This window comes from Centroberyx affinis, unplaced genomic scaffold (genome assembly GCF_046629955.1).
Source record: "Centroberyx affinis isolate AG114_WGS23_722 - 3 ecotype Tasmania unplaced genomic scaffold, CSIRO-AGI_Caff_v1 ptg000261l_1, whole genome shotgun sequence".
NCBI classification, from domain to species: domain Eukaryota; kingdom Metazoa; phylum Chordata; class Actinopteri; order Beryciformes; family Berycidae; genus Centroberyx; species Centroberyx affinis.
This window is the reverse complement of record NW_027278943.1, coordinates 48,298-69,072: the sequence shown is the minus strand read 5'-3', so window position 1 is coordinate 69,072 and position 20,775 is coordinate 48,298. Positions and strand designations below refer to the sequence as shown.

The window sequence follows — 20,775 nt, the reverse complement described above, 5'->3', positions numbered from 1 at the left end:
TTCTCTCTCCTCTCTTTATGAGTTCTGGCCGAGCCCGGGGAAACATTTCACAGCAGGGAGAAGGTTTACATTAAGTTTACATTAAAACTCATCAGAGCCTCTGGAGAGCCACTTGACAGAATGAGACAGCCTGTAATTAGTCTGGTGAAATATTTACTTGTCTGAGATGAAGTAAATCAGCCATAATGTGTTGCAGCATGTGAGAGAATCCATATTCTCTCACTGACACAGTCACACGCACACACATGCATGTCGGTGACTGCACTAACAATGCTACGTTTGCTGTGTGACCTCCTTAGGCAACATACATAGTGGCAGCTGCATATTCCATTGTTATACATACTTGCCTCTGTAAACACAACTGGACAGGTAGGGGTGAGAGCGAGGCACTCTCCATTGTTTCCCCCTGGCCGGTCAATGGTCTGTCAGCATGTGTCTGTTTTTCTTGGAAACCATGAAATTAACTGTCTTCCTGTTGGGAAGCAATACGGCGAGGGAGGAAATCATAGCCATTCCGTGTTGTGTCTCATTGGACGGTGGGAAGGGAAAAACAGCGGAGTGTTTGGCGCGGGTTCAAAAGGAGCGTGTTTTGTTAGGGAGGGTTACTATCGGGGGCTCTCGTGCGCTGTTTATGTAGTCTGAGGTGGATTAATCTACAGCCCCTCTTATCTCACCCTTCTCTCTCCTGTTTGTTGAAATCTCCTAGCGTAACGATCAAATCCCCAATCCGCCCCTATAGTCACACCTCACATATGGATGTAGTTTGAGTTGTACAACTGGACTTTGACATGCTGTTTGTTTGGAAGACTGAAGGAAGAGATTATGCTGAGGGTTCGTTTTGGTACCCACTTCTTCCTCCCGCTTCTACTCCTCCTGTCTGTCTACCAAAAATCCCTCCCACCCACCAGTGTTAGTTCTTGATATTCTCTTTGTGGGCAGAAAATGTTCGAGCTGTGCTGTGAAGAAGTAGCTGATCTGTCAAATATTCCAGAAAATCGGAGTGTATTTGCTTAGCAGTATCAGGCTGAACCAGTCAGCCGGTCGGTCCATAGAGCAGTAACACTAGCAGAAGGGTCTGCTGCATTTGATTGTCCCGCAGTCTTAGACCGTTTACTTAATCTTTATGGGGACATAAAGCTGGGCTAATGTGCCTGTAAAAAGGCCGGGCCCGTCCTTTTTAATAACGGTGTCCAGAGCAGCGCCAGAGGAATGAAATGGTAACTTATTTTTTCACCTGCATCCTCAACACCTGCGTCCATTTTTCAATTTTTCCATGTCCAAATCTGTTTTGTTGGCCTTGTGTCCTTTATGTCTTCTTTACTTCTTTGAGTTTTATACAGATGAGAAAAGTTTACTCCTTGAAAATGTACTTTGGAGGATTATTCATGATATTTGACAAAATGAATAAAAACTAACGGTTCTTCTGGCCTGACCTTCAGTTTCAGGATTCAGACATCTTCCCGTATTCTTGTACCCAGCACACAGCACCGTACAGTGCAGCCACCCCTGGAAGTTTGGGCTGGAAACCCCTCGTGCTCCGCCTTCCACCAACCCCCTTGCCTGTGCAGAGGGGCTTGAGCCCTGCGGAATGTGGCGTCTGCCTTCGTATGTCAGGCGGCCGTTTGTTTTGGAACGGGAGACGGTATGAATGTGCGGCGAGCGCAGCCACATGCGCAGTGGCGTGCCTTGTGCTCAGGTTGTTCAGGGGGCCTCTCACCTACTGAGGCAATGTGATCCGATCCTTTAGGACCGCGGAGGAAAGAAAGGAGACTGCCGGAGGGGGCGAACGGCAGTGAATTTTCCATAGCAGAGAGTATCTGGCAGAAGTCTATCTCTGAGAAAGTCGTTTTTTGACATTATGTAATGTGTTAAGGAGTCATGAAAGGTTTTGTACACATGTGAGACGTCAGCTGGTCAAACAGTAAAATAATGGCACAATTAGAGATAAATGACAAAGAAGTCAATATTCAAGTTTCTCCTGATCAGTTTGTGTACTGCATGTAACTCCAGTTCAGGTCAAGAACTTTTGATATGTTTCCATGGCCTTCTGTCAAAGGATTTAATCGTATTTGCCCACATAAATAAGTTAGGAAACTTTACTGTAAATGTCGCATATGGGTGAAATGCATTACTTCAGCTCTTGACAGTAGAAGAGAAGCAGAGAAGCAGATGGGCAAACTCTGTTTCCTGGATTAGGATACTCTGCTATCTGTGTTAAATGTCAACTCCAGACTCGCGTTCTCTTTGTCTTTCTCTCTCAATCTATCTCTCTTTCTCTCCTTCTCTCTCTCTCTCTCTCTCCCACACACACACACACACACACACACACACACACACACACACACACACTCGCTGTCCCCCTCCACCACTCAGCTGGAGTAGCTCCAGACCTTTAGGGCTTAGAGAGAGTTTGATTTGTGTCGACTTCCTGCAGGAACTCCCCCTCTCTTCCCCCTCCGCCCGTGGCTCAAAGACTATCAATTAGTTCCTTATTATGATCCCTGGGAGGGCAATAAAAGTTGGAGGGGCTTCAAAGAGCACTGAGACAGACAGATACACACACACACATACACACACAACTACCCCCACCCCTCCCTCTCCAACCCCTCCGGCCCGCAGGTTATAGTGTTTGGACAACCTCACTGCCAATCCTGTAGGCGGCCTCATCTCTCAGTCGCATTTACATTTTCCAAACAATGCTCGCCGCCCACGTGCGTGACTCACACAGACCTCTTTCTGTCTGTCTTGCCAGTTGTTCGCTCAGCCATCAGCAGGTGTTAGCGGCACAAGTTGAATGTTTGGACGTCGCTGACTCTGGATGCCACCACTGCTGTTCATCATTTTTCAGAGGTTTCTTAATCCTCCTGTCTCCGTCTGTCACTCTATTTTCTCTAAAAACACCACACTGATTACCATCCCCATGTCCTACTGTTACTCATACTCCCTCCTAAGTAGTATATGGAGACAGCTCCGTCGGCTCTGTTGATAGTTGATGCTCCATGAATTCAGTGGAACCAATTTGTCTCGCTGTACAGCCGCCCCCCAACTCCTTCTCTTCTGTCACTCATCTCCTCCTACTGTCCTCTTCTCCCAGCATCGGGGAGACCCTTGCTCACTCCTCCTCCTCCTCCCACCGTCCCCAGCCTCTTCTCTTCTCCTCTTCCCTTCTTCCCCCTCCAGGTGGAATGTAGGAGGAAAAAACCTCTCACCCCCCACCTCTTTACCCTTGTCTCATCTTCTCTTCTCCTGTTTTTATCGGCCTATCTGTTGCCGAGTGATAAAGTCTGGGTCATGGAGGAGGCAGTTGGGGGGGCGATGGGAGCGGGCTTTTTGGTGGTGGGGGTGTGGGTGGGGGGTATGGGGGGGGGGTTGTCCACAGCCGAGCTGAGCACAGCCCTGCCTGCCAGACTGTGTTGCTGTATTGACCTTCTGTATGGATCTGTGGCAGGCCAAGTAGAACAGATAAAGTGAAAGCCGGCAGGCCAATCTGCCACCTTTACTTTGTTAATTAGGGATTAACATGCTCTTGCTCTCTCTCTCTTTCTCTGACCCCCCCCCCGCCCCCCTCTCTGTCTCTCTTTCTTTCTCTGTCTCTTTCTCTCTCTCCCCCTCCCTCCCCTTCACAAATTATTGAATTCTTTCACAGGCACAGAGATTTGTTTGCCGGGCTATGATAATGAGAACTGATTTCTTTCACAGGACAGGACAAAGCAGACAATACACTCCGTAGAGTAAGGCTACGGCAGCATGCATATGAAGAGCCTAGATATTGTGGAAGTGAATACACCTGAGCAAATAAAGAGGCAAATTGGCCTCTAGTGTGTCTAATGTACTGGCTGAAACAATGCCTAACAAAAGAGTGGAAACCTATTTATTAAATATAAAGAACGGATAGTGCAGTGGCGTTTGTGAGTGCATCTAGTGTAGATGTCACACAATGCCTTACATAAAGCGACTATGCTTTTAAGGCAGAGAGGGGTGTTGTTTCCCTCTGTTGTTGTGGTTCCTCCTAAGCTCCTCGCAGTTCATCTGAGGTAGACTTAAAGAAATAGTTTAGGAACAGAGAGAGAGAGAGCAGCAGACCGATGAAGAATGTCTGAGGCGCTGTCTGTCTGCCTGCCCCGTGCACTTGTTTTCCACACTTCCTTCTTTTGCTGTGTGTGTGTGTGTGGTGTGTGTGTGTGTGTGTGTGTGTGTGTATGTGCCTGTGAGATTGGGGAGTAGAACGGGAGTCCATGTGTGTCTGTATATGTGTTTGCACATACAGTATGTGTATCCATGTTTTCGTGCACACGCAGATGTTCATACGTGTTCATGAGTGTGTGTGTGTGTGTGTCTGCATGCCTTTGAGGAACGCTATTTCCATGGCCTGACTTGGAGTTGAGCTAATATTTATTGTGTTAGAAGTGAGTGTGGTGTGTCAACAGTGCAGAGCCAGGAGCCCAAGCCTGTTGAGATGACTCCATTTCTCCCATTTTCATCCCCCCAGCCCCTCTAGCTCTCTCACATCACTGTGGTTCATAGGAGAGAGAGAGAGAGAGAGAGAGAGAGAGAGAGAGAGAGAGAGAGAGAGATGCAAATTCACATTCACACACACATGCACACACACACAGCCTGTGCCTTTCAAGCACCGCTAGGCATGGACATGGTGGGTTTTGACAGGCTTTTAGCGGAGCAACCTGCAGGCTAGAGGATTGTCTGCAGTAGTGGGTTATCCCCCCCCTCCCCTTCCTCTCCTCCTCCCTCATCTCCTCCCTCGCTCTCTCTCTTCTCTCGTCCTCTCCCCCTTTCTCCACTTTCTACTATCTCCTGCGCTCCTCTCTCAATCCCCCCCTTCTCTGCCGCTTCTCTGCCACCCATCTTGGCCCGCAGCTCTTCTTCTATATTCACTGGGTCCACAGGTTAAACAGGCAGATGGACAGGCAGGCCGAGAGACAGACGGACAGATCGGCCTACAGACAGACAGACAGACAGACAGACAGTGGAAGCTGCCCTCCTGCTGGCTTGTTAGTTCATTAGCGAGCAGAGATACCAGTTAACGGCAGCTCTTCTCTCAACTAATAGAGGGCATATATCGCCACCTACCACCTCATTATGGCAGCCCCCCTCCCCCTCTTTCTCTCGCTTTCGCTCTCTCTCTCTCATTCTGTCGGTCTCTCTTTCCCTGTCTTTCTACCCTCCCACTGTCCATCAGCTTGGTCAGGCTCTGCAGGATAGGTGCCGCTTATTAAGGTGTCCAAATGAGGCTGTCTCTGTGTGTCTTTTAGCATGTGTGTGTGTGCGTACTCATATGTTTTCATGTGTGGCTGCACATCGAACCGCACAGGCTTCTTCTGATTATTCACCCTAATGATGGGAGTTGGATCGGTCTGACTAGGCCATAACTAAAATAAATGTAACATTGAAGAGTCTGGACCTTGCAATTCAGGGTTTAGTTCTTGGAACCACATTTTGATGATGCAGGAGAACGTGTTCAATACCAGCCACTAAGCAGTTACGTCTAATCAATTAAGCAATTACCAGCAAATTATAGTTCTAGGACGTAAAATCACCAGAGATTCAAATGGTTCAAAACCTGTAAGTGTTGTGAATGTTTAAGAAATCAGGCATCAGGCTGTGTTAGTTAGGTCAGATACCTGGAGAAGACAGACCTCTACATTCTGCCATTAACACCTGTGTGTGTGTGTGTGTGTGTGTGTGTGTGTGTGTGTGTGTGTGTCTATGTGTCTGTGTACACATATGCACGAGTATGTTATTGCATGGTTTTGATCTGTGTGTCTATTTGTGCGCCTGTGTGTCGATACTGTATGTGTGTGCTGTTGTATGTGTTAATCCTGGCCTTTTCTTTTTGCATATGTTCCTGTATTGTTCTATGTGCAAATGTGATATGGTGCATTTGCTTTGAGTATGTGTGCCTTTGTGTGTGTGCGTGTGTGTGTGTATGTATGTATGTATATATATATATATATATATATATATATACAGTATATGTATATACCACTGAGTGTCTCTTAGGCCTGAGAGCAGCATTACTGTTTGTCTCCTCCTCCTACTACAGCGCCTCAAGGCCTCTTCGCTCTGAAGCACGGTCTTTATTTAGCCCACTGGAAGGTGTTCGACTTGAGTTCAAAGAATGACATCCATCACAGTAGGCCTTGTGGAGAGCTAAGCCTCATTTATGAAGAGCGCGAGTGTGATTGAATGTGTCTTTTATGCATTGAATTCCCAACAAATGTACTATATATACTCAATGTGCAATGTGGTTTTCAGTTTAAAGAGAAGGCAAACCAGTTAAAACGAGAACAGTGCAATAGTCACAAAAAATAAGTTACTAATGAATTATGTATGCTTCTTTAAATCTGAACCAGCAGTGGAGTTTAGTTTATATGCAGTATATAGAGTAGACCCACCTCTTTTTCCCAAACCTGGAGTATACTAGCCTCATTATGATGGAAACATATAGGATAGTGTGATTACAGTATACACACTTCTACTCAACAGTATACCTACCTTGCCAACTGCCACTGCACCAATGAATTCGGTTATTCTGAATGGCGATACAGTAGGTCACAGAACCCTCACAGAGTCTTTTTATGGAGCCCTTCACTACAACAGCTGGATTATATATTGAATGGAGGCTGCCATAAAAAAAAAAACGGTTTCAACACTGAATGAGGGCTTGAAGCTTTCACTTTCACTGTTTCGCAAAGCCGCAATACAAAATTGGCGCTCACATTTAGAGAATGAGGGGATAGGAAATACAAAGGACTATCACAAGAAGAGGGTTTTTGTTTTCGTTGATGAGGAGGGATGAGGCGGCGGGTTTATGTTGTGTAATAGATGGGATTTAGAACTGGCTCTCCAACACCAAAAATAAAAAATGCTTTGTTGCTAAATTAGATATTTACAATGGGATCCATTTGACAAGCCCTTCCCATCCTGCATCTCCCCTGCATGCTACACTGCAGGATTTTCCAAATAATTACTCTTCTTGAGGCAGCCATGCCACAGTGAATTAATTTTGTAAAAAGTGGGACTTCTGCAAGGCTACTTCTGTAGACTAACTGGTTTTCGGTATCTCCTCTGTTATACTGGTTGGTGGATTGATGTCTGGCTCAACTCAGCGTGTGATAAGGGCTGAAAGGAAGCCTTACCTGTAAATGTCACAGGAATGATAAAGAGAGCAAAGTTTATCTCGGTGTGTGTGTGTCTGTGCACATGCGTGTGTGTGTGTTAGTGATAAGGAGAGTCAAGTTAATCAAGTTTATTATTGTGTGCGCTTGCAAGCGTGTGTGTGTGGTGTGTGTGTGTGTGTGTGTGTGTGTGTGTGTGTGTGTGTGTGTGTGTCTCAGATAAAGTCAGTGAGGTTTATCAAGGTCAGACCACTTCCTCTCCTCAGATCTTGCTGATTTGGTGTTACAGAGCAGCTCTTCTTTGTACAGTAGAACCTCGCTAATCCAAACTCATTATTCAAACTATTAAAACATCAAAATGACCGCAATATAATGATAAAGTCAAAACATGACACATCCACTCTTTCCTAAAATCCATTTGAATGCATTTTGCATTTGAAATGTTGTGAATTGGAATTGTTCAGAAGTCTGAGGTTCAGGTGAAAGCGGCTGCATTGTATATTCATGTCTTGAGATCTATGTTAAACAGGTCCGAAAGGAATTAAAGCTTTGATGTTGATACTTTAGGTCTGGGGTGTGTGTGTGTGTGTGTGTGTGTGTGTGTGTCTGTCTGTCTGTGTACATTTGCCCTTGCGCTTGTGTGCGTTTGCATGTCTGTGTGGCGCCATGTCATGTGCTCAATTGCCCACTCGCATGTGTGTGTATGTATAATCAATGAATCAATGAATGCTTGCATACATTTGTAAACATGTCTAGTCATGCATGTGTGTGTGTGGCCTCTATCTCATTAGGTCCCATTGTCGTTGTTTGATTTGTGGTGTGCCTCCCTTTGGTGCATTGTGCTCATATCGCCAATGCACAGAGACGTGTGGACTGGACCGGTGAATCGGTTTCGCCGGCCGGTTGGAGGGGGAGGGGGGGGGGGGGGGTTGTGTGTGAGGGAGAATAAGGCAAGAAAGGTTAAGATAAAGTTGCTTTGAACAAATTCTCCCTTTGATCAACCAGCTCAGCGGTGAAAGGCCTTTCTTCCAGAAGTCAGGGCCAGATGAGAGAGAAGGAGGGAGGGAGGGATGGAGATATTGTTCTGTTTTATCTTGCCTTTCTGTCTTTCTTTTTGTCTCTGTGCGCTCTATACTCCCTGCTTCTTTGTGATGGAGAGTGCCAGGCCTCTCTTTGATGACGCTGCACCCACACACTCACACACACACACACACACACACACACAAACACACACACAACGACTGTGAAAAGCGCTATTGAACATACTCAGTTACACATTAGAATATTGAATATTATTGGAAACGCTGACCTACAGTGAGATCCAAACCCAAACTTAAAACGGACACTTTCATTCATCTCTCCTGTTTCTCTTTCTCTCCTGCTCTCGCTTTCTGTCTTTCTAAACACAGGACGTCTGCAACAGGGGGTTATTGCCCATTTGCTTACAGCTTTCTCCCAGCATGCCGTTCCTATTCTTTGCGTTCAACAATAAGCGCTTCTTCCCGGTCTTTCCTGTCAAGCCATGGGACTATTTCCTCTAATCCAACTTCATTCAGGTTTATCAGCACAACAGCCTCAGAGCAGGCCTGAAACTGTAGCAACCAGCTAAATGGGTGCAACACACAAACACACACAAACACACACACACACACACACACACACACACACAAGCAGGCAAATACACACACATACACACACACACTGGGATGATATATTGTGGGGTCTTTCCTTTGTGTTCTTTTTTCTAAAGCAGGACCATCAGTATAGAAGGGGCAATACAGCCGACCACAGATTGGTGAATAGAGGTTGAATAGGCGTTGCCATGGATGCCTTCCTAGCTATTCCACTCATTCACTCTCTCACACACACATACACACACACACACACACGCACACACACACACGCACACACAGACAGCACAAACATAAACACTTATTCGCACCGCATGCACACACCCATCTACTGGTATAAAGGCAGCAATGTTCAGGTGTCCAACATACAATCGGCTCTGTGAGAAGTCGTTTTGATACTTACAGCGAAAACAGCTTATCTCATTTCTAGGTAAAATCTCAGCGAACACACCGCACAAGAAGGCGCTTTTTAAACAAACAGGCACTGTTAAACTGTGGTCTTTTCAACCACAATCACTCCATTAAGCCGGAACGCAAACATTCCCACTACTCTGGCTTGTTGTCTGGACAACGATGCTGTGGGAGGGGCCAGGCGCTCTGATTGGACAGTCACCTGTGTTGTTACGCTCCATTTGAGTCATAAAAGAGGGACTTTTGTTTGGGGGGGAAGTTGTTACAGCTCTGAGTCTGAGGTGAAACATGTTGTGATCTGTTGATGCAAGTCGTCTCTTAGGTATACAGACTCAGATGAACGTCATAAAGATCTCTGCATGCATTTGTTCATATTTTATAGATGATACAAGAGACAGGTTGTGATGCAGACTGGTTTGACTGTACTTATGTTAATGGTCTCTGAGGTATCAGATTGGCAAATTTAGTAATGATGTTTGCTATTTAACAGAGCTTTGAATCGCTACCCTTGAGGATATTATGTTTGCCAATAAAAGAAATAATCACATACTGAAGTGCTGGTCTCAAAGCAAAGCCTTAGAGACTAATGATTTAAAAGGTAGAATAAAAACTTGGCCAGCTGCGAACTCCACTATCTGATTCACGTCTAATTGTCCCCTGCAGAACGCTGAAACAGTGATTGTGCGCTCCTAAGATCAGTCAAGGTCTTCACTTTGTTGCTGTTATGTGGGGCAGAACGAAAACCTTCCTATCTTGTTCCACTCCAGAAAATAATACAATGTAGCAAAGTAATAAAAATGAAATGTTTCTGAAAACCGCGTCGTCTTGTTGTTTTGCAGATAGCAGAAGCAGCCAAGCCTTCCTCTCAGGCTGATGACTTGTACCTGGATGACACAGGCTCAGGAGGTTACTACCCTGAAGACGATGATGACTTCAACTCAGGGTCTGGCTCAGGTAAGACAAACACACATTTAGGAAAACACACACACACACACACACACAGGGTCAGCAGGCTATTTCCCTGAGGCATGATGATAACTTCAAGTCTGCTCCAGGTAAGTTTTACAACTTAAACAACTTTTTTTCATTTTATTCTTCCTTCACCGCATGTGCCATCTCTCTCTCTCTCTCCCTCTCCCTCTCTCTCTCTCTCTCTCTCTCTCTCTCTCTCTCTGTCTCTCTTTCTTGCTCTCTCTCTCTCTCTCTCGATTTGAATTTAGATTGCCTTGTCACCCGAACTGCCATGGGCATGTGTGCAGATTTTACATGTCTTTTTTATTAGCTGCTCTGCTCCACTTTAAGCACCTCCACAAAGAGAGCATTCCTGGGTCAAAATGAGTAACTCCTCTTTCTGAGAGACTTGTATAACTGCAGTGAGGTAGGGTCAGGTGAGGTAAAAAGAGACAGGACTGTGAGCAATAGACCTTCCAATACTGTGTATACACCCTATTACTCTACTCTGCCTCTCTGTATTCTATAGAAGATTCAAACTGTAAATAAACCATTATAATTAAATCTACCCAGGGCAAAGTTAAGTAAGATAAACCACCTGACTCTTTGGCTATAAAATAACATAACACACATATCCATATTTTACCTATATACACACCATAGAATATAATCAACATAATTCTAGATTTGCAGCTGCAATGAAATTAGTTTGACTGATAGCATTTTTATGAGCAGTAAAGTACTTAGCCAATGGCTTTTACCATATTCCATTTACCCATAAATGTAATACTAGATTTATTAATTCTAGTGGTAACACGGTTTCAAACACTTTAAATACAGTGATTGATCCTGGTTGGGTTTTTATTATTTTTATGTGTCAGTAATGTATTTACCTTGTGGCTTTCACTCTCTCTCTGCCAGGCGGGGGTGAAGAGGTGATGGAGGAGACCGCGACTGTCAGTATGGTCTACATCGAGCCCAAACCAGTAGAACCCACCCAGGACTCCACCAAAGATTTCACCCCCAGGGTGGAGACAGCCACGGTCAGAGACACGGCCAGGGACAACACACCCAGGAAACCACTCAGAACAGAGGTGAGAACAGCAAAATGAGATTACCATGATGTAAATGCATTAGCAGGAGGCCAGACCAGGGTGTGTTTGTTGTTTTAACCTGCTTGGATTCCCAGATGGGTGAGGTTTGCCACATGGCACAATAGTGAGGGGGACAATAATGAGTTTAGACTATTTGAAAGTCAAATTGTAGTTGTATTTGACAATTTATCTGACACTGCTGAATTACCCTGGAGCATTAGAGTCAACCCCATTTGGTGCTCCAACCAGATTAAAATAAAAGGTGAGAATTATTAGCATATTGCTGTCGTCATGTGAAAACCTCCAATTTTGGTGATTTTCACTTAAAGCATTGCATGGAATTCTATGGGTTGAGAAAATTCTATCATTCTTGGGTTTATAAAACATTTTTAAACCCCATTGGATAAATAAAAAAAAAATTATGGTGGTCAAGCTAAAAACAAGGCTGTTTTTCTGAGCTCCTGAAAAGTTGACATTTTAGATATTTTTTCACCTGACAGCAATGATACTATTTGAACTAGGAGGAAACATCAAATTAACCACAAAACACTGCTGGAGTCCATCATGATTTGTAAAGCATACTAAATACACAAACTACTTTAAAATGCATTTTAAAGTCAAAATTATAATCTGCAAATACATTTTCTTGAGCTGTAAATTTCTTGGTACAGTGTTGCTGATATCAGATTTTAGGCAATGTGCCCAAGCCTGAGCTGGAACATTATGATATTATGATATTACGCAAGTCATCTGTAAGCATTCTGATTCGTCAGAGAGTGACACAGTCCCACGGTATGTCTTTAGCTGACCCAGCATGTTATCAAATCCCCTGTAATACCGGCAGGCCTGAGGTGGCTTTCAGGATAGAGATCAAGTGCTCATGTCAGTTCTCTATGTTTCTGCTCCATTGCAAATTATGGAGGATTACATCTCTCTCGGTCATAATCACATATTCTGGAACCATCTCAGATCTCACTTGTGCATTGCACTCTTGCTTTACTGTACTGGGTACTACATCTGGTTGGGATTAGTAGTCAAGGTCCCAACCCCCTAAGCCAAGCCATAAGACTCTCTGGGCCTGTTCCATTTTTTTCCCCCTCTTGCCTCTGTCACTACTCCCTTGGCCAAACGCACTGGCTCAGTTCCATTTTGGTGCTTTGCACCCTTCTCTAGTCTATTGGAAAAAAGCATAAGATACATGGGCTCAGATCCATTCCAGATAGTTTGCTTCCTTTCCTAGACTCCCAGCCAGACCTTGAGGTCACTGGCTCTGTTCCATTGCCTACCTTACTAGCTCCTTGGACTAATCATTGGGCAATCTGGACCAGTTCCATTTTGTTCTCTGGCCAGCCCCTTGGACAACCCATAGGTTTCCCTGGCCAGGTTCCATTTTGGTCCCCTTCCTCCTTTCCTCTAGCTGAAGCCTCCCTTTCTCCCTCAACATTTACAGTCACACCAGGGAAGAGTGCCAATATGCCTTAATGTACGCAGTTCTTCTAAACTCACAGACAAGGAGTAATGGAAGACGGGAAGTGAAATGTAGTTATGTGCCTGTCGATAAACAACATCCAATTTCCTTGATCTATTTCTCTCTCTTTGCTTCTCTTGCCTTCCCCCCTCGATCCTCCCGCTCCACATCTTCACCCTGCTATCTTTCTTCCTTCTCCATCTCTATCATTTCCCCTCCCAGGCCCCGGTGCCAGCTACAGAGGACATGCGGAGGGACCAGATGACCAGTACCACCAGTGCCCCCGGCTCGCCCCAGGAGCCCATCGAGGTTCGCTCCGAAAACCTCTTCCAGAGGACAGAGGTGTTGGCAGGTATGTACCGCAATGAAACCACAACAACAGACACCAAACTGTCCCGTCCTAGGACAGATGCTTTGGTACACAGGGGCTGAACACACACACACACACACAGGCCATGTCAATGTGTCAGTTATTCTTAAACTCTTGTTGCAGTCATTACCAGAGGCAAATTGTACTACTGGTTCATAAGGTTTCTCGCCAAAGGTTGATTTCTGTTAACGCTTTTTTTTTGTTGATCCAGCCCAGTCGATCGCAAATTAATTGGATTTCAGTTTGCGTTCTGACTGAGGTTGTTTTATTATTTAAACACTGGTTGGATGTTACAGCAGCTTCACTGCCAGAGGCAATGCTCAGATGTTTTCTGTGAAGCCGAGTACAGATATTGTCAGGGTTATCTCGGTATTTCGTTGCACCCTCTTTGCAGTATTCTGAACGTTAGGCTCATAATGAAAGTAGCCTCTCCAGTTTGATGCTGCACCAGTAAATTCTTTGATGCTTTTTGTGAATGATGTAGTTACTTTGTTTATCCTCTAATGTGTCTGGAATTCCTGTAGTTTACAACGTGTCAGCATATTTCTGGTAAACAGCTCAGTGTTGGAAAGCTAGGTAATATTCTCCCCAATGTCCCCCCCAATCCACTTCTCAAAGTAATTACTTTTAATAAACTCAGTCTGCATCCCTCTGTGGGACCTTGTAGAGTTCACAGCAAAGTGGGCGTTCCAAGTGTGTGTTGTTCACTTCTAATACATGAAAGAGGGTGGATGGGAAATTATCTGACTCAGAATCGCTGTGTTCTCTCATGCCGTTTCTCTCGCCCCGCACGTCTGAGACAAACATTGATTGGCACTTCACTTTTACTTTGTTGTGATATCCATCTGGTGTCTGCAAAAACAACATAAACAAGGACAAATCAGGACACCCTCCCTTAGACGAGAGCTCCTCTCACATCTCTGTCCCGTTGATAGACTTTTACTTAACCTTTTGCTTATTGTTCTTGGAGAGTGATAACTTGTACAGTTTTTTTTCCCATTGTAGGCCTTGCATATGGTACATTTGTCTGTGTTTCAAAGTCTTGAAAACTTCCTCCAACTGCGAGTCTCACCAAGTCTTTCTCAGTTGTTTTGAATTAAGACCATTTGCTGAGACCGTGTCCCTTACATGGAATGTGGAGGATTACCAGTGTAAATCCTTTAGATGAGGCCCTGAAAGTTGAAACATACCTTGGTCACCTCCGCCTCTTTCTCCTTCTCCTCTTTCTCCTCTGCGTTCTCTTTACCCGTCCTCTAGATTTGTACCCATTCCTCTCCATCTCCCTTATGACTTTTATAACAATAATTGCCCATAATCTAATTTGCATTTATGCACTCTGCACTGCGGTGCTGGTTCCTGGAGCTCGGCAGCTGGATCCGAGCCACGTTCGTTCTTTACCCGTGGGGCCAGTCAATGTGTAGAAACCTAAAGTGGAGCAGAGGGCAGGTTGTTGCACCATGAGAGACCCTAAACAGATTAGGAAGCTATAAAGAACCTCATACAGGCGTAATTGGGAGAGAAAGTGAAGTAAGCCCATGGAGCGAGTTAGGAGTATTAGTAAGGAGAAGCGGGGCCGATCTCGGGGCCGTCGGGACGGAGGTATTTCTTAATACAGCCATACAGATTTCCCTCGGTGTCAGCCCACTGTTGGACCGTTGGTTTACACTGTGTCCTCTGCAGAAAGTTTAACCTCCAACCGCTCTGTCTCTCTCTGGGGTCTTTCTCAACACGAGTTCTTGTATATTCTTGTGTCCTCCATGGCACTTTTGACGTAATATCTAATGGCTGAAATATGATTCTAAAACAAAAGAACGCAGAGGACAGAGCACAGATAAAGATCCCGGTTGCTTGCCAACCGAGGATGCATCGGAAGGTGACTTGGCCGTTGAGAACGAATGGGAAGCCCTAAAATTTATTGCAATGACACATCACGTCCAAGCAGTGCTACAGTCTATAGTACAGTCTGTAGAAACAGCTGGTAAAAAGGACAACTGTGCATCTTCACTGATTGTGCCCATCTCAAACTGTAACAGTGCTTCTCTGAGCTCGCGTTCTTGAGATGCATTTTCATCCTCAAGACAACTTGGGAAGATTGTTCTTTACAAGGACATAGATATCGACTTGGCATTCTTAAAATTGATAAATCTTCTCTCTCTCTCTCTCTCTCTCTCTCTCTCTCTCTCTCTCTCCCTCAGCTGTTATCGCAGGTGGAGTGATCGGCTTCCTGTTTGCCATCTTCCTCATCCTCCTCCTGGTCTACCGCATGAGGAAGAAGGACGAGGGCAGCTACGACCTGGGAGAGAGGAAACCCTCCGGCGCAGCCTATCAGAAGGCCCCAACCAAGGAGTTTTACGCATAAAAAACCCCACCCTCCCATCACCAGATTGACAAATCGCGAGTGGCTGTCGAAAAATGCAGTCACAACAACAAACAACAACAAACCTGTTCAAATACACCAAGAAACAACAACAACAACAAAAAGTTATAAAGCTGATTGAGGAAAAATAGCATAAAGGAAAGCTTTTGCATAGAGTATTGTAATTAAGACCTTTTCTTTCTTCTTTTTTTTAAATGAAAGCCAAGCATTGCTCATTTTATGGCAAATCTCAGTGTATTTAAACATTTTGTGTATTATTTGAAAAGGCTGAAAAAATAAACAACAAAAACAGGATCTGTAAAGGCGAGGAAACCGATCGCATCTGTCTTCTGTCAAAGGAGCTGTTTTTAGTCGCTGACTACTTTTTAACTGTAGCAGTATGTTATTTGTAAAGAAAAATTTTAAAAGTGGAAATAATTGAATATAATTATTCTGTATCAATCCTACTTTCATTTTTTTTTCTTTTTATTTTGTCCTAGCATGTCTGATGTTGATCTCTAAAGGTGTATTTCATTAATTTATCTTTTCTCTGATGTTTAAAAAAAAATGCCTTTGTAGTTTTGATGAAGCTCTTTGGTCTTCATATTAACGCTGTTAACGGTCAATGTAAATGTTCTCCCTTCAGGTTACAATGTTTATTTTTTGCTCTCACATCAGTTTTTAGTCAAACGTGAGCATTTCATTATGTCTTGTTTATTTGTTTGTTTTCTTTTCAGTGTAGCCCTTGGTGATATAAAAACAGCATTTCTTTTCGACAGCATATTATTTTCATACCCAGGAATTGGTCTTAAGAAGCTAAAAAAATGTGTCAGGGCTCGAGAAAAATCACAAGACTTGCTTCTACTCTCCGTCTTGTGGAATGTTTTTCTGTTTTCTATTTAATTGCATTTGATTTCATATTGCACATCCACTGCATTGCTTCCCCACTGGTGTCGTGCAGCTCCGGGTGTATGTAGTGTTTTGGGGTGAAGTTTCTTCTCTTTGGCTCTCTGCCAACCCCCTGATGTGTCCCTCTAGTTTACTCTGACCGCCCCCACACTCTTCTAGCACCCTTTCACCCTTCTCCCCCACTCTCTCTCTCTCTCTGTTTACCCCATCCTCCCTCGCTCCCACCTTCTTTTTAATCAGATTGGAGCGCGGCCAGTTGAGCTGTCGATCCCCTCCTCTTTTTCTCACTCACCCGGGCAGCTTGTGAGCGAGCCATCCAGCCCAGTGCCTGGTGTTATTGTCTGTGTCCCAGTGTTGAAGCTTTAGGCCCAAAGATCTGCTCAGTGAAGGCCTGCCACTGCTATGCGCTGCTGCCTGGACACAAACACACCGGCCCAGGACAGACTCCCCACTTGTAGAGCACATGGCTCTGCAGCGAACCGCACCAGGACTCCCTTCTAGAAACCTAGTTTCTCTCAGAGGGATTCCCTATTCATGAATAAGGCTACACAGTATATGAAAGACTGCAGTGTTAAAGACCCCATTAAATGGCATCTTTACTTCCTTGATTTGATGCATTTCCTGATGAAACAGGATGTTGGGGCGGGACTTAATGCAGTGAGGGATCATTCAAAAGTCTAAACCAATGGAGTCAGGGAGAGAAAGGCAATTATATTTGATGGGAGCTGTACGGCTTGGCAGGATTGTTCAAAAACCTGATGATTTTATTGGTTAGATATTTATATTTACGCCTACTAGTGCAGCATGTAAAGTATCTTTCACCATGAAAGATACTCTGTTTTCCAGGAGGTAAAAGTAATGGGAGTTCATTTCATGGACACTTTGAGTGAGAATAGTCTTTGGCAAGACGCTAACTTTGAAGTCCGTTCAACTGTTTCACGTTTTAGTGGTCAATTCATGCATTTCAAAGGAGCTTCACGTTGATTTGTTTAACTGGCTTGTAGTTTTGCAGATGGTACGTTGCTTTGTCGCGCTGAGAAGAAGCCGTTGCGAGATTAGGTTGTTTACCAGGTTTAAAACCTACACAAGGGGTTGTTTTGACTTGTGCCATTCTGCATCCCCAATTGAATTGAACTGGATGAAAGGCCACACAATGGCTGTGGCAGAATAGCCACGCAGATGGCGTTTTGACATCAAGTGAAAGCGAAGGGTGTGATCACATTAAGAGGACTAACTTGAGGAACAATAAAGGTATCATGTGAGCAGAGTGCAGGCTCTACTTACCGTTTCTTTGGATTCTATTTCAGCCCGGCACCTGACGTGCGTGTGACTTAGCTTCATTGCGTATGATCACATTAAGAGCTGTTGTCGTCTGTCACCTTCTCCTTATTTTAATGTTTGTCAACTCTGCATAAACTTGCTCTAAAGAGAGACATGCGTCATGTCTGGCAGGTTGTGAAGTTGCCTTTTTTCAGCTGTACAGTAATGTGAAGTAGATAGGTGCTGTCACATCGTCTAAACTCCTAACACCACCCACATGAGGCCGTTCATTCTTCAACCCCCCCTCTTCCTCTCCATCCGCTCATCCTCCGCTTCTCTTCCCTCCGTCTCTCGGCGGTCTTTTCCCTCAACGCATCGCCTCTTTTCCCGCCTCCCCTCTCTCACCCTTCCTGTCACGCTCTTGTCGTATGATCTAAGGTACTGAACTGCATACGCAAAAAACCCAAAGACTCACAGTATTTTTACTCCCACCGTCTTCTCATCCCCACCCCCACCATGGCCACATCATGTTGTTGTTTTTTTGTTCTCTTTTTTTCTGTTTTTAGCTTTTTCTTTCTATTAGAGACCTGACCATTGAGTCCGATTGCTTATTAGTGTATGAAAAGATATATTATATATATAAATGTATATTCACAAATGTTTTAAACCTTCAAAGTGCCTACCATTTGGAAATGTACTTGCTCTAGGCGAGCATGAGGCGGGTGCGTACACAAAGGAGGGGTGGAAACGACTTGACTGGCATTCTGTGAGCACGGATGACTGTAATGGTAACTTTTTTTTAGTCTTACAAAAGCTGACAGTATTGTACCTATAAGTTGAAACAACACTACTGAATAAACATTGTGGCCTAATATCCATCTGCTTGTGTCGTCTTATTTTAAAATCTTATTTTAAAATCTCTTTTTTCTGTAAATGTCACATTGTTTTATCACTCAGATTTATTGCTTAAGCATCTGTGAAGTATCTGGAAAAAAAATTCTACAAATACAATGTAATACCAGTATTATTATCAACTATTTATGTTACTGTGCCTACACATGATTATGTTCTTTTCTTTTCATTCCTTTGCAAATATTTCTCCTGGGAAACTATTTTTCCAAGTGTTTTTATGTACAAAGCTGTGAGCAGATGCTACAGTACTGCTTTGCTTTGCTCATTGTGTTCATTGCTCAAGGGTAAGCCCTTATGACTATAGCTACCCTATATGTTTCAACAAAGCTGCCTTCAAAAGGGATATCTCTGTGTTTATATATAGAACACACAACTACAAAATGTAAGATGTAGGACTACTGTACAGTGTATCTGCTCTCTTACCATTACTTAAATTCTGAGGGGATTATCAGTGTGGTGATGAGTAATCTTTATGTGGTTATGTGCTCCACCATATCATTTTAGTGCCCTAATCTGGCCCCGTTACAGAGGGAGATTAGAATAACGGCGGGGATTAATCTAGCACAGGATTGCCGGGTAGTCGCACATCTTGAGTGGAGGCACAGAGTGGAACGGGAAGCCAGTGATGCTGACACAAACACCAACAAAACACTCAGAGAGGGGGCAAACGTTATTCTCAGTATATGCATGTGTTTCAATGCATGTGTTCTCCCAATGTCTTGATAAAGACAATGTAATTACCCCCCTAAAGTGCAAATCTAAGAGCACATGCTGCTCATCAAGAAAAAAAGTAGTCTTTTGATGTTTGCTTTTTGTTTTTTGTTCCTTTTCCGTGAGGTAAACAAATATATTTAAAGTGCAAAGAACAGTGACAATTAAGTGTGGGTTGAGCCTTTTCATTGATTCTCCTCTCAGCGTAACATTTCTGCTCTTTTATGACATTTGAATCGTATTGGCCCATGTGATTTTACAGGCCGCCGCATCAGAATGGGGTTATTCATGCTTAAAGGGGGAATAATAGGCCAGAAAGACCTACATGTGTGAAGAAACCACCTTGTGATGTTCCCTTTGAAGACAACAGAAAGGATGAGGGGAGCATGCATGCATTAGTGCATAACGCAAAGTGTGTGTGTGTGTGTGTGTGTGTGTGTTTGTGTGTGAAAGTCACTGTGCTCACGTGCGTGCGTGCGTTTGTCAGTTCTCATGTATGACCTGGGGGAGGTGCATCATGGGGACAGGATAAAACTATCCCTGGTTCTTGCAATGTTGTTTTAAGTGAATACTCCTCTTTCTACTCTTTCTAAGGAATAGGGTCACTATGTTCCAATACGGTATGTGATATTTGCCCAGAGGCAGTTTGTACAAGACATCCCACCAGGATAGGAACCATACAGGGGGGTGGGGGTGGGGAAGCAGAGAACCAATAGGAGAAGCCGTCTCTACTGAAGCTGTTTCAGTAACAAATATTACCCAATGTATCGGTTCCAGTCGCCTTGCATGTGTTTGCCTGTGTAACCTACAGTTTGTGTCAAAGTGCAACCAGGATTTATACGCTCTGGAATGGCTGCTGCTGTGTTTGTGTTTGTGTTGGGGTTAGCTTAAAGGGTCAGTGTGTGTTTATGTCAGGGGAGAGAACATAAATTTAAGGTGCTCTCAGCCAAGGGTATAGGTGGATGTTTTTTGAGGCTGATTGACTATCTTTCTCTCTCTCTCTCTTTCACTCTCTTGCACTATTTCCATCTCTCCCTTTGTCTCTTTTTCTTTCTCTCTCTCTATGTAGCTGCAGAGCTAATTCAATAAAGCTGTCGGCCATCAACTGTTAGTCAGCGCCAAACCATGCAGAAACGTCAAGGAAATGGCGTCCAAGGTAAACAGGCTGTCAGGCCTCATAAGAGCTCATGGCTGGAGGCTAAGCCTGGGCCCGACTCCGACTGGGGTGGACACGTAGCACCTCACTGACCCAAACACAGTACAGCAGCAGCAGCAGCAGCAGCATAGCAAGTAGACCCAACACTGGACTGCATCAGACCCAGTCCAAAGCACCAGTTCCAGCCCAGCCTCCTAAACAAAGCTGGCTTTAGCCCTCGTTCCCAAATGAGTCTTACACTCAGACCAACACATTACCCCTAGCCTCAGTCCCAACTCCAGATAGCAACAACAGCTACAGCTACAGCCACTGCTGCATGGTGCTTAACACCTACAAACAGAACAAAGAGTGAGATGTCTTTGAAGCAAGCAAATTGCTCAGTGTGCTCACTTCACTTCTGAGGTTATTCTATG

At 44.3% G+C, this 20,775-nt stretch overlaps 1 protein-coding gene across 1 annotated transcript in view; it reads left to right on the top strand.

Annotated features, from left to right (window-relative positions):
* sdc2 (syndecan 2) overlaps positions 1-18,457 on the top strand; it is a 38,018-nt gene extending 19,561 nt beyond the window's left edge. Inside the window, exons 2-5 of the mRNA XM_071545945.1 lie at positions 10,015-10,129; positions 11,048-11,220; positions 12,911-13,040; positions 15,254-18,457. Of these exons, the coding sequence (XP_071402046.1) occupies positions 10,015-10,129; positions 11,048-11,220; positions 12,911-13,040; positions 15,254-15,417 (582 nt within the window). The 3' untranslated portion in view covers positions 15,418-18,457. The remainder of the gene's footprint in view (positions 1-10,014; positions 10,130-11,047; positions 11,221-12,910; positions 13,041-15,253) is intronic.
* The last annotated feature ends 2,318 nt before the right edge of the window (positions 18,458-20,775 follow it).